Below are 13878 nucleotides of genomic sequence, written 5' to 3' on the forward strand. Positions count from 1 at the left end.
TTCTCTTCTCTTCTCTTCTCTTACGCCCCCGGCGCCGACAAGAGTGGCAGCATGTTTCAGTAGCTCCTGTGTTGTCTTGTCTTTGTCTGTCTTTTTCATCTCTGTTTTTTCTTTTTTTGAACTTCTTGTTTCATGAAGGTATTTTTATTTCTATCCCATGGATATGGATAACTTTGTGCAACATTCTGACAACAGTAAACTTGTTTACACAAGGAATCAGCTGGTTGCATTGCGCAAGTTTGCCAGCAGTGCAGTGAACGGCAATATACCCCAGGAACTTTTCTGCTTTCGTGGAACCAGAGCTGGAGTCGCAGTCAAAGCCAGGCGAAAGGAGAAGAAATGGAGATACAAGCCCTCTGTCCCTGCAATCGTGATGGGAAATGTGAACTCGCTGAACAACAAAACCGACGAGCTGACTGCCCTGGTAAGAAATCAAAAGCTGTTCAGAGAATCGAGTCTGATCTGCCTCACTGAAACATGGCTGAATAGTCTCACTCCTACTGCTAATGTTGACTTACCGGGCTTCAGCACAGCCAGACTGGACAGAGACAATGTGCTCTCAGGGAAAAAGAAAGGAGGTGGACTGATCATGTACATTAACAACAAGTGGTGCCATCCTGGACATGTTACTGTGAAGGAAACGGTTTGCAGTAAAGATGTGGAGCTACTGGCCGTCAGCCTACGTCCCTACTACACTCCAAGAGAATTTTCTCATGCCATAATCATCTGTGTCTACATCCCACCGCGAGCTGTTCCAGACATTGCCTGTGACATCATTCACTCAACTGTTGCAAAGCTACAAACACAGCACACAGAGGCTTTCTTTGCCATAACTGGAGATTTTAACCATGTAACCCTTGATTCCACCCTCACTAACTTCCACCAGTTTGTTGACTGTGCAACAAGAAAGAACAGAACAATCGACCTCCTGTATGCAAACGTGAAAGATGCCTACAGCGCCACCCCCCTTCCCCCACTGGGCTCCTCTGACCACAACCTGATCCATCTCCAGCCTTTGTATGTCCCCAAAGTACAGAGACTTCCAACTACCACACGCACTTTCAGGGAATGGACACCAGTAGCAGAGGAGACGCTGAGGGACTGCTTCGAGATCACAGACTGGCACTTACTACAGGGCAGTGATGACCTGGAGGAGGCCACAGCATGTACAACAGATTACATCAACTTCTGCATGGACATTGTTGCACCTACCAAGACTGTCCGCTGTTACCCAAATAACAAACCCTGGGTAACCAGTGAGGTCAAACAACTCCTCAATAGGAAAAAGAAACTTTTCAAGGAGGGTAACTTCACAGAGCTGAGGAGCGTACAGCGAGAGCTCAAAAGCACCCTCAAGGAGGCCAAGGTTGCATATGGGAGGAAAGTGGAAAAGAAAATGAGCGACAATTCCAGAGAGGCTTGGCAGGGGCTTAGAAACATCACCGGCTGTGGGAAGAAGAGATGCATGGTTGATGGCGACCCATCAATGGCCAATGACCTAAACCAGTTTTACAACCGGTTTGGCAACTTTGGCACTGGGGGAGGTCACTCAGTCGTCACCTCTCAAGCTCCCTCACCCCCCAGCCCGCACTTGACAACGACTCTGGCAACGACCCTGAAGATCACTTTTCAGCCGGCTCCGATCTCCCTCACTCAGAACCCCCCACTCTCAGCGACACTCCACCCTGTGACAAATACATGGACACTACATCTACCCATCCCCCAGCTCTGCCTATGGCCTCCACCCCGACCATCTGCAACTCTGCCATAGCACCCCCACTGATGGACACAGCAGGCCCACCAACCCCCACCGTCGCTACCCCCCGCTCCAGTCCCTCACCTCTGCCACTGGAAACAACTTACCCACCACCACCATCCACCCCTCCCACCCTCCCAAACCTCATTCGACCACAACCATCACTGACTATCACCTCTGAACAAGTCAGAGGGGTACTGAAAAAACTAAAATCCAAGGCAGCTGGCCCTGATGGCGTTTGTGCAAGACTGCTCAAGACATGTGCTGAGGCATTAGCTGAGCCATTACATCACCTGTACAATAGGAGTCTGCAGGAAGGAAAGGTCCCCACCATGTGGAAAACATCATGCCTGATACCCGTCCCAAAGAAAGCACACCCCAAGGAACTCAACGATTACAGACCGGTTGCCCTCACCTCACATCTAATGAAAACATTCGAACGGGTGCTGCTGCTGCGCTACCACCTCAAGCCCCAGGTACGACACGCACTGGATCCTCTGCAGTTTGCCTACCAAGAGAACGTGGGAGTGGAGGATGCTATCCTGTATCTCCTCCACAGGATACATTCTCACTTGGACAAGGGTGGCTGTGCTGTGAGAATCATGTTTTTTGATTTCTCCAGCGCTTTCAACACTATTCAACGACTGCTGCTGAGAGATAAACTGGTGCAGATGGGAGTGGAGCCTGGCCTGGTGACCTAGATCACTGACTACCTCACGGAACGACCCCAGTTTGTAAGGATGGGTGACATCACATCTGAGACAGTGGTGAGCAGCACAGGAGCGCCACAAGGAACGGTGCTTTCCCCCGTACTGTTCACTCTGTATACGACAGACTTCAGCTACAACTCTGCGACATGCCACATGCAGAAGTTCTCAGACGACACTGCAATTGTGGGGTGTATCAGAGATGGTCAGGAGGAGGAGTACAGGGGACTGGTTGACAACTTTGTGGGATGGTGTCAAAACAATCAGCTGCACCTGAACACCACCAAAACCAAGGAAATGGTGGTTGATTTCAGGCGCTCCATCCCACCCTTGGTGCCTGTCTCTATTGGGGGAGAGAAAGTGGAGACTGTCAGCACTTACAAGTACCTAGGAGTGCACCTCGACAATAAACTGGACTGGTCCACAAACTCAGATGCACTCTACAGGAAAGGCCAAAGCAGGCTCTATTTCCTCAGAAGGCTGAGGTCCTTCAATGTCTGCAGCCGACTTCTGCTTATGTTCTACCAGTCTGTCATGGCCAGCGTGCTCTTCTTTGCTGCGACGTGCTGGGGAGGAAGCATCAGGAAGAGAGATGCTGGACGCCTTGACAGACTGGTGAGGAAGGCGGGATCAGTGGTGGGCATGGAACTGGAGACACTCACCTCAATAACCGAGAGCAGAACACTGAGCAGACTAGACTCTATTATGGACAATCAGCATCACCCCCTTAACGCCACCTTCACTAACCAACTGAGTCTGTTCAGCCACAGACTCCGTGCTTTCACCTGCAGGACTGACAGACTAAGGAAGTCCTTTGTCCCATGGGCAATTCAGCTGTTTAACAACACACAGAAGGACACTAAGAAGAACATCATCATAGGGGACTGGACTGCCTGAAATGCCTGAGCTGGCCTCAACCCCTTGGTGTGTGTGTGTGTGTGTGTGTGTGTGTGTGTGTGTGTGTGTGTGTGTGTGTGTGTGTGTGTGTGTGTGTGTGTGTGTGGTGTGTGTGTGTGTGTGTGTGTGTGTGTGTGTGTGTGTGTGTGTGCGTGTGCTGTCCAATAACTGCACTAAGGAACTTTTGACCCTTGACCACTGGACATACTTGTTTTTCCTGCTTGCCACAAGCAAAGACTGTGATCTGTCGGAGCTGGCCCAGTTACTGGGGAACCTCTTTGTGTGTGTGTGTGTGTGTGTGTGTGTGTGTGTGTGTGTGTGTGTGTTTGTGTGTGTGTGGTGTGTGTGTGTGCTTGCCTAAAACACTTACCTGTACTTTACTGTGACATTGTAAGAATGTTCAACCCCTATCATACTCTGTACACTGCCTACTTCTACATACTATACTATATCATAGATGTATCCATCAACACTTGTTGTCTACCTTAACTGACAGAGTATGTTTTTTCTGTTTTTTCTGCTTTTGGTCTATCCCAACTCACAGAATGTCTTTTTGCACAATTACCTTTTTCTACATTTATCTCTATTATTTTATTGTATTTTCCCCACCCTGATGACTATTCCTGTGTTTTTTTTTTGTCTTGAAATGTCCATGTGGGCTTTTGTGTATTTGTGTACTTGTAAGCTACTGGATACCTGAATTTCCCCCTGGGGATCAATAAAGTTACTCTACTCTACTCTACTCTACTCTTCTCTTCTCTTCTCTTCTCTTCTCTTCTCTTCTCTTCTCTTCTCTTCTCTTCTCTTCTCTTCTCTTCTCTCTTCTCTTCTCTTCTCTTCTCTTCTCTTCTCTTCTCCTCTCTTCTCTTCTTTTCTCTCCTCGTATCTTCTCTTCTCTTCTCTTCTCTTCTCTTCTCTTCTCTTCTCTTCTCTGCTCTGCTCTGCTCTTCTCTTCTCTCATTCCTTTTTCTTTCTGTCGCCTTCTCTCTCTCTTAACTCTTCGTCTCTCTCTCTCTCTCTCTCTCTCTCTCTCTCTCTCTCTCTCTCTCTCTCTCTTTCACTCTCACTCTCACTCTCTCTCTCTTTCACTCTCACTCTCTGTCATACACTCCCTGTCTCTTTCTCACCCACTCTGCAGCTGTCTGAGGGTCGTTGTTCCTCATCGTGTGAGAAGGCTCTCCTGCGTGTCCTGAGCCAGAGTGATCAGCTTGACCCCATCGACCAGGAGAGGATGCTCAAGTCAGTAGCAACACCTCGCGTGCCCCCCTCCCCCCCCCCCCTTCTCTTTCACTCTGCCCCCCTCTCTTTCTGTCTGTCCGTTTCTCTGTAATCCCTGGGTGGGGAACCTTTTTCATTTGAGGGGCCACTTCAAATTCCTCCAAGGGTCGTAAAAGTCCACCAAGGGCCACACTATGAACACAAACCAGGATTTTTCCCCTGCACTTTAGGCCTATGTTGAAGGCAGTCACCTTTAAAACAGACCCCACTTTCTCGAGGTCCCCTGAAATATAACTTAATTGCATTGCAAATGTGATTTCTAAGACACATGTCATATTTCATATGAAGCTGCATAACATTAAAATAATATCAGGGGGCCTGATAAAACGCCTGCCCTATTGACTCCATTTTCAGTATTTTTGTATTATTTGCTTTTTTTCTTGTTCGACCTTCTGCTTAGCTGCCCAGCTACCTACTTGATGTGCATTGTTTTCCTGTCCGTGCCTTTCTTGTGCGTGCGTGCGTGACTGTCTTTAACTTGCTTCCTACTCTCCCTGACTCGTTTTCCTTGAAACAAAAAAAACGTTTGCCCTGTGGAGATGGACAGCCTTCCCTTCTCCGCTCTCGACTCTGATCACGTACTCACGAGCAGAGTGGTCCTTCTGTAACACACACACACACACACACAGACACACACACACACACACACACACACACACACACACACACACACACAGTGTCTAGGCCTTAAACTGCGGCGTGCTTTGTCCTGTCCTCCAGCAGCAACAGTCAGGGTGTCCTGCTGCCCTTGCCTTAGCACATAACATTATACCCATTAGCCCTGCTGCTGCCCCCTCACTGTCAGCTCTCTCTCTCTCTCTCTCTCTCTCTCTCTCTCTTTCTCTTTCTCTTTCTCTCTCACTCTCTCTCTCTCTCTCTCTATCCCTCTCTCTCTTCCTCCCTCTCTCTTGCTAATGGCTGTAAATCCATTTAGGATACGACGGGATGGAAAGTTTCCTCTTTCTAAAAGGCCAACTGCGAGCGGAGCTGAGCAGAGCAGAGCAGAGCAGGGCCGTGATATTTAGGTCAGGCTGCGCTGATGTCAGGACCGGGGGGGATTCCACTTCCTGTGTCGGGGGTTTGCAATGTGGCCGCCCCCTCTGCTCCGCTCCGCTCCATTCCAGAGCCATGGAATTCAGAGTTGTGACAACCAGGGTACAGGAAGTCAGTCTGTGACATAATTCGCAGACATTCAAATGATTCTAGGCAGCTTCTTTCTTTTCACTAGAGACTAACACAGAACCACTACATAACAAGCAAAGATGATGTAAAAAAAAAAGAATTAAAATGAGTTACAGTTACCTTTTACTGTACTTTCTGCGTTCTGCGTCGCTCACTTCCTGGAACTATTTTGGAACTACGTCAATGGCAATCTGTGGGTTAAAGGTTCCATGAGCCGTCATCTTTTCTGTGAAAATGGAATGCGGAGGTCAATGAGATTAGCCTAACTCTTACTTCCATGGCTCCCCTCCACTCTGTGCCGCGCGGCAGGGCAAGCCCAGCCCAGCCCTCCCAGGAGCGGGACACACAAAGCGGCCACTGTGTGCGCTACGCTGCCTCGCCTCACTGGTAATCATCTAATCACTACAAGATTGTTCATCTATAGAGGACAAAGAAATGGACTTAATTATTTTTTGGACATTTTATATATTGGAATACATTTTGTTATCCATATATTTTTTTAACATTTTAGTTTTACTGTTCATATTATAAAGCTTAGCTTGGAGTAGTGTTTCTCAACGGGGGCTCAATGGGTGCTCAGTTGTGCTTAGGGGAAGGCGTTGACAGACTTATTATGAGGTCAAGGGGGCATTGGGAGGCTTCTGATTAGCTCATGGGGGTGTTTGATCAAAAAAGGTTGAGAACCTCTTAGCTTGGAGGCTACCACTTGACTCAGGGGGGGCAACCGCCATTCCGACAGTATTTGATTGTCATTCCGAGCCATTCCGAGTCATTAGAACATTGTTGCAACGACTTAAAGGTGTGTGAACAACGTTCTAACTCAATTGACATTTGCAACAATGTTGCTACATGAGCAGAAGTGGAGAGAGTGACAGCGCAATTTCAGGATTATTGTATAATTTAGTGTCTAATTTTGTCAGGGTCCAAATGCCCTTACAGGTATGGTCTGAAAACAGTTCCTGCAAGCTGGAAAAATGGTTCCTGCAATAAAATGTCAATGTTGGAATGGCGGTATGTTGGAATGGCGGTATGTCGGAATGGCGGTATGTCTGAATGGCGGTATGTAACCCTTGACTCGCCCATGTTGGTGTATGAAGTGAATGAATGAGTAACGGAGGGCTGACTGTGTCAAATCAAGTGAGACCACTGCTGATGCTGCAATCTGCTAACTATTCAAATCAATTAAAATGTATTAGGGACCATGTACAATTAACTCATTGGCTGCCAGCCATTTTCATAAAAGAGTAACCCAGAGTGCCAGAGATTTTTCAGCATTTTGGGTGTTTTTTGGAGGCTCACAGAAAATTGAGTTCTGTGTCTATGTCAACACCATACCTATCAAAACACAGATTAGACGCTCATCTGTCATCAGAAAAAAAACGGTGTCTCTCTACCCCTTTCCGTTCTTTCATAATCATCTGTTGAAAATAAGTGGAATTCGCCAAAATGCTGCTTTCTAGCCAAAAAGCTGAGAAAACGCCATTTGAAGTTGACCTATAATTGCAAGTGTTTTTGCTCATAATGACACCGTCCTAACAACTCCAAACCTATCAGATGCTATTACAGAGTCTCCTGTCATCTGTATCCAGAACAAAAGATCGTTTGTATGGTCTTTTCAACCTAATAATGTACTGAAATATAATGGGGGTGGGCTTGAAAACAAGAGTGTTTTGGTTTGTTGCTGGCGCGCACAATGGATCATGACAACAGGTGCATGTAACTCATGTGAAATACTAAACTCACAGAAATACTGTCCCTCTGTTTAGCCTGTCCTCCTCTCGTTGGGGAACAAATCACAGCTGATTTGTTCCCTAACTTCCCTCCTGTACCTGTGAACAGGCAGGCAGGCAGGCAGGCAGCACAACTTAGCTTACTGCTGCTTCTTTGGCAGAGCGGACAATTTGCAGATTGATGATTACTGTCATCATGTTTCTGCTATAGTGATCTTGTCATATATTGTTCAATGAATTTTCTTTTGATAAAGTACTGATCACATATCCAACATTTCACAAGCCGATTGGAGTGGGGAAGGCTAGCTGGTCTGAGGCTAAGCGCAATGCTTTCTCATGTGAGCTGAATGTATCTGACCCAAGGAGGTCTATCATTGATCTGACCAGACACAAAGGCTAGCCTGCTCTGTTCCAAGAATCTGCAACCCCCCTGTCTTTTTGATGATACAGTAAGCTGATCATACTATACAGATCCATAACTGCAACTGTAGAATGAGTAAAAATAGTTGACTTACCAAGGCTCCTTTATTTAGGCTTAGTTGTAAGTTGTTAGCGATTTCGTGCTAGCTAGCTAGCGTAGCAAACAATAGCCAAACATTCCCAACTGAGGTGACCACTAGTCCCGTGCATTTTCCTGTTAGAAGATCTTTTGTATGCATCATCCTGATGTTGTGTAGGCTGATCACATTATCCAAAATGAAACAGTTGCCACACAGATCATCTCTGGTTGAACATGGTGTATTTTGGGCAAGCTAGTTACAATTCCTACTAGCTAGATGGCAACAGGGGGGTGTATTTTGGTCATGAGAGGAAGTTTTTTTTTTGTCAGGCTGTGACACTAAAATCAGTAGAATACCTGTGTTAAAATCAGAGGGCAAGAAAGTAGACTACTGTCACAGGTGCTTTACTTTCAAAAATTATTTTGCTATGCTACTTTTGAGATTATAATAGTAAAAAGGGATGTTTTTGTCTTGACATTTCCTCTTGATGTGAGCTAATGCCCTGCCCTGACTGTTCCTAAGGACACTTCTGCCACCTACAGGAACAGTTAGAACATGACTAGAGGCGTGAAATTAATACACAACATAGGTCAGACCGTCCTCAAGGCGTGGCTGTAAAAAAACGCAATTATCGGCGAACGACGTCGAAGGCAGGGGGCGTCACTATTCGAAATGACGTCATTCGACGGCTAAGGCAGCCAATGAGTTAAATACAAATAAAATTAAATGTTGCAATTCCATGCATTGTACCAGAGTTAGCCTCAGGGTAATCTACATCTGCAGTTCCTGGCAGGACTGGAGATAAGACATGAGAAACCACTGATGTTAGTGGTGAACAAATTGCTAACATCTTGGTTTTTTGTTTTGTTTTATTTTTCTTTTTTTGGTCTTTTGCGCCTTTATTTTAGATCGGACAGTTTGAGAGTGTGACAGGAAACAAGTGGGGAGAGAGAGAGCTGGGGAAGGATCTGCAAATGACCTTGGCCCGGAATCAAACCCGGGTCGCCGGTGCAATGGCACGGCGTCCTAGCTCACTGACCCACCTCGGCCCTGACATCTTGATCTTCATTTTGCTAACCAACATCTTGAGCTTTGTGATCTTTGTGATCTTTGCTCTCTTGCGCTCGCTCGCTCGCTCGCTCGCTGGACTTCTCACTCTCTGCTGTCTGTTGGAATGTTTGAGTAACACCACCTCTGACACCCTCCCAAACACTAACGGGAAAATGAATGCAATCAGACGGACACACAGACGCGCGCACACACACAGAGACGCACAGACAGACGCACAGACAGACGCACAGACAGACGCACAGACAGACGCACACAGAGACGCACACAGAGACGCACAGACAGACAGACAGACAGACAGACAGACAGACAGACACAGACAGACAGACACAGACAGACAGACACAGACAGACAGACACAGACAGACAGACACAGACAGACAGACACACACAGACGCACACACACAGACACACACAGACGCACACAAACGCACACAAAGCACTGACAAAGCTTAATCCCTTCTCCCTTTTCTCGTGCCTTTTTGCTCTCTGACTTCATTTCCTGTCGGTGCACCAGAGCTTTCCCGCTTTTCAGCTCTTTCATCTTTCTTTCCCCCGAAGTTTTCTATCCCCCATCTTATCTCCTGATTTTCACTTTAATCGTATGGTATCTTTAGTGAATTTAGTAACACTTTACTTGACGCCTGCGTTAAACGTATGACTTAACGGTGTCATAACATTGTCATAATTCAGTCCTGAATGTGTCATAAACATTATGTCAAGGTCATAAACATTGTATGACTTTAAGTGACTTTATCACTCTTTAAGTGAAATTCGGATATGACAAAAACAGGCCGAACAATGTCAACTTTTCATGGTCATAAAACGTTTATGACTCGTTCATGATGCTATTATGACACTGTTATGACACCGTTATGTCATATGTATGACGCCGGCATCAAGTAAAGTGTTGTGAATGTGAGAATTTGATGAGATACTGGTCAGGGATGTAACCACAGAGGAGAGAGAGCATGTATTTGATATGCGACACCAGCTTTGTTTATCTCTCTCCCCGTCTCTATTCTCTATTCTCTATTCTCTATTCTCTATTCTCTGCGCTCTCTCTCTCTCTCTCTCTCTCTCTCTCCCTCTCTCTCTCTCCCTCTCCCTCTCCCTCTCCCTCTATCTCTCTGTCTCCGTCTCTCTCTCTCTCTCTCTCTCTCTCTCTCTCTCTCTCTCTCTCTCTCCCTCTCCCTCTCCCTCTCCCTCTCTCGCTCTCTCTCTGCTCTCTGTTCTCTTTCTCTCTCTCCTCCAGGGAGAAGCTCCTATTGTTGCCGCTGGAGGTCCGTCAGATGTGGCCCGTGTGCTCCTTCTTCCTCTCCGACTCCTCTCTTCCATACTGCTTCCAAAGTGAGTGTTGCCGATCGATGATGCAAACTAAAAACTCCATAGAGGCGGTTTAGAAATGTGTCCGTAGATCGGACATAGATCGCATATTCTGATAGATCGCATATTCTGATAGATCGCATGTTTCTGTGAGTGGGATATCAGTGCCTCTAGTTTTCGTATATTTACCTCTGCTAAATTATTTCTGTTGCTGATGTGGACTAGAGGTGTCCTCCCTCACAGGGCTACTCTCCTGATGTTACTCTTGGTATTGTATAAATAAATATCTAATGATCTAATAACATGGGCTCATGTCTAGAAGGCAGGACAAGCTTGCAGTGCATTACCCTACTGTGTCACACGTCTACACGTTTCTGAACACTGCAAAAGAGTGTATTTAAAAATAATAATAAAAAAGAAAAATCAATATTTCCCCTCGGTCTGCAATACTATACAAAGCTGCTGGCAGCACAGGGGTGATAAGATCCCAGAGGTCTTTGGAATTGATTTTCTCTGTCATTAGTAGGGCTGGGCGGTTCTGGGAAAAAAAGCGTATCACGGTTTTCTTGGTGAAAATTAATATCACGGTTCTCTGCACGATTTTTTTTTCATAAGCGGCGATTTCCCCCACATCTCAATGTTTCTGAAGAAAAGGCTGAAATTAAATTTTCAAATGAGACAAAATCCTGAATTTCAATTAATCTCCATTGGCATTTTAATCACTTAAAAAAAAAAAAAAAAAACTCTCATCAAAAAGTGAACATTGTGTAGGTGAAAACCGCTATCACGGTTTTTTAACGGTATACCGCCCAGGACTAGTCATTAGACACACAATACTAGTCTGGGTCTTGCACAGCTACCGTACAGAGGTCAAGCTACACACACGGGTAAAGCTCTCTGGCTTGAAACTTGCCGAAGTGATCGTTCGTCATTGTAATATCAATGACTGCTCGCCTCGAGGAGTCGCGCGACAACTCTACCAAATATTATTTCTTTTTGTATGAACACAGAATGGTTTTGAAGGAACTTGTTGTTGGCAAGGATGGACAAATGGTAGATGAAGCCATGCCCTCTGAAAAAGGAAATCATTGCACACTCTTCCTTAGTGAGTGAGGCTCACAAAGCTGTGCCGAACTACACAGGTCTAGCGAGAGTTTGGCTAACACAATACACCTAAGGTTTCATGTTTGAATTTTGTTTTCCTGGAAATACTCTAGTCGTGTGAATTTAATCGATTGCAAACATTGTCTTAAAGTGATTTATACTGCACATTCAGGGGTGTTGTTGTCAATGGTGTAACCTAAAATGCACCGTAGGCGTTTTAGAAATGTGTCTGTGTGTAACTGGATGGCACATTCATCTTGCTACGAATTGGTCCCAATTACAATCTGATATTTATGGTGGATGCCCGAGTAATCTTTTACAATCAGCACTACGCCAGGCAGGGAGCCGTGCATTGTGGGCAGTTATGGGAAGTTTTTTTTTTCACTAACCAAACATAAACTGACTGAAACACACCACTCAAGTTTTCAGCCATTAACATTCTTGGAATCTAACCAACTGTTATATTCTCGGTAACAAGATACGCTATCTCAGCAAGAAGTTGCAAGATAACTTCAACATGGAACTTCACACGTTTTTGGTGCAGACGAGCATTGGTTCTCTGTACGTGCACATGCGTGCAAAGGTTGTAAAATTTGGCTCCAATTATTTAGCTTTTTGTGTTGTATAGCGGTACACTTTTACCAGGGTGTGTAGTTAATAACAACTGTAGCATCTGGCTACAGCATGTTATACCTGTATCATGTAGAAAATGGTGTTGGGAATGCTGTGGTCTAGGACTGAATTATATAGTACACTGCACTCTTACCGCAGAGATACACCAGCGGCGATCTGAGCGAGTCGAGCGACGGAAGTAATTGACTTTGTATTGAGTCGAGAGACAAAAGCGATTCTGGAGACTAGAGCGATTTGCGCGACGAGCGCGACAATTTGAAGTTGTGGGCAGTTATGGGAAGTTTTTTTTTTCACTAACCAAACATAAACTGACTGAAACACACCACTCAAGTTTTTAGCCAATAACATTCTTGGAATCTAACCAACTGTTATATTCTCGGTAACAAGATATGCCATCTCAGCAAGAAGTTGCAAGATAATTTTAAAAAATGGAACTTCAACATGGAACTTCACACGTTTTTGGTGCAGACGAGCATTGGTTCTCTGTATGTGCACATGCGTGCAAAGGTTGTAAAATTTGGCAATTATTTTGCTTTTTGTGTTGTATAGCGGTACACTTTTACCAGGGTGTGTAGTTAATAACAACTGTAGCATCTGGCTACAGCATGTTATACCTGTATCATGTAGAAAATGGTGTTGGGAATGCTGTGGTCTAGGACTGAATTATATAGTACACTGCACTCTTACCGCAGAGATACACCAGCGGCGATCTGAGCGAGTCGAGCGACGGAAGTAATTGACTTTGTATTGAGTCGAGAGACAAAAGCGATTCTGGAGACTAGAGCGATTTGCGCGACGAGCGCGACAATTTGAAGTTGAAATCTTTTCAACTTTCTATGACGCGGTTCGGCGACAAGCCGCGACAGCCAATGACTGTATAGAGGTCAGTGACCACAGCCAATGGGAATGCTTGAATGCTTTGCCTTCTGCCTGTACGGACATACTCTAGTCTCCTCAATCTCTCGTATCGCTTGCTGCTACACTCTGTCTCTTGAGTCGCGTCGCCTCTGGTGTATCTCTGTAGTTATGATGTCACTGTACTTGCACGGGTCTGTGTTCGGCTTTTTCTATGTGCATACTATAGCAGTTTGTGTTGAAATACACTTTGTTGTTAAAATTGGGAAACCGGTGAACTCGGGGGACTGCAGTTTTGGGACACCTATTTTTGTCTCTGTGTAAAGACTGTATGTGTGTGTGCGTGTGTGTTTGTAGTGGGTGTGCATCCGTGTGTGTGTGTGGGGGGGGGGGGTTATGCTCGTGTGTATGTGTGTGTGTGTGTTTGTGTGTGGGTGTGCATCCACGTGTGTGCGCACACGCACGCCTGTGCGTGTGTGTGTGAGTGTGTGTGTATGTATATCCATGTGTGTGGGTGTGCGTGAACGTGCGTGTGTGTGTGTATTGTGTATCCGTGTGTGTGTGTCCGCGTATGCCGTGTGTGTGTGTGTGTGTGTGTGTGTGTTTCTGGCGGTGTCCTAATGCTCCACCATCTGTTTCTCCTGCAGGTGGCTCCAGTACAGCAGGCAGCCCGTGCCAGTCAGCCACACACTGCAGCGCATACTCAGAGACCTCCAGTCTGGAGGAAGGTATGCGTGTGTTTGTGTGTATGTGTGTGCGCTTGTGCGTGCACGCACATGTGTGCGCGTGTGTGTGCGCACACCTGTGTTTTGTACTAGACAGCTTGTGCGTGCGTACATGTGT

General features: G+C 45.9%; 1 protein-coding gene across 1 annotated transcript in view; it reads left to right on the forward strand.

Moving 5' to 3' along the window:
* Nucleotides 1-13878, forward strand: part of zcchc2 (zinc finger, CCHC domain containing 2) — a 65383-nt gene that overhangs the window by 32527 nt on the left and 18978 nt on the right. Inside the window, exons 5-7 of the mRNA XM_063219920.1 lie at nt 4499-4599; nt 10373-10467; nt 13683-13763. Coding sequence (XP_063075990.1) covers nt 4499-4599; nt 10373-10467; nt 13683-13763 — 277 coding nt within the window. The remainder of the gene's footprint in view (nt 1-4498; nt 4600-10372; nt 10468-13682; nt 13764-13878) is intronic.

The sequence above is a fragment of the Engraulis encrasicolus genome, chromosome 16, assembly GCF_034702125.1.
Source record: "Engraulis encrasicolus isolate BLACKSEA-1 chromosome 16, IST_EnEncr_1.0, whole genome shotgun sequence".
In the NCBI taxonomy this organism is placed as follows: domain Eukaryota; kingdom Metazoa; phylum Chordata; class Actinopteri; order Clupeiformes; family Engraulidae; genus Engraulis; species Engraulis encrasicolus.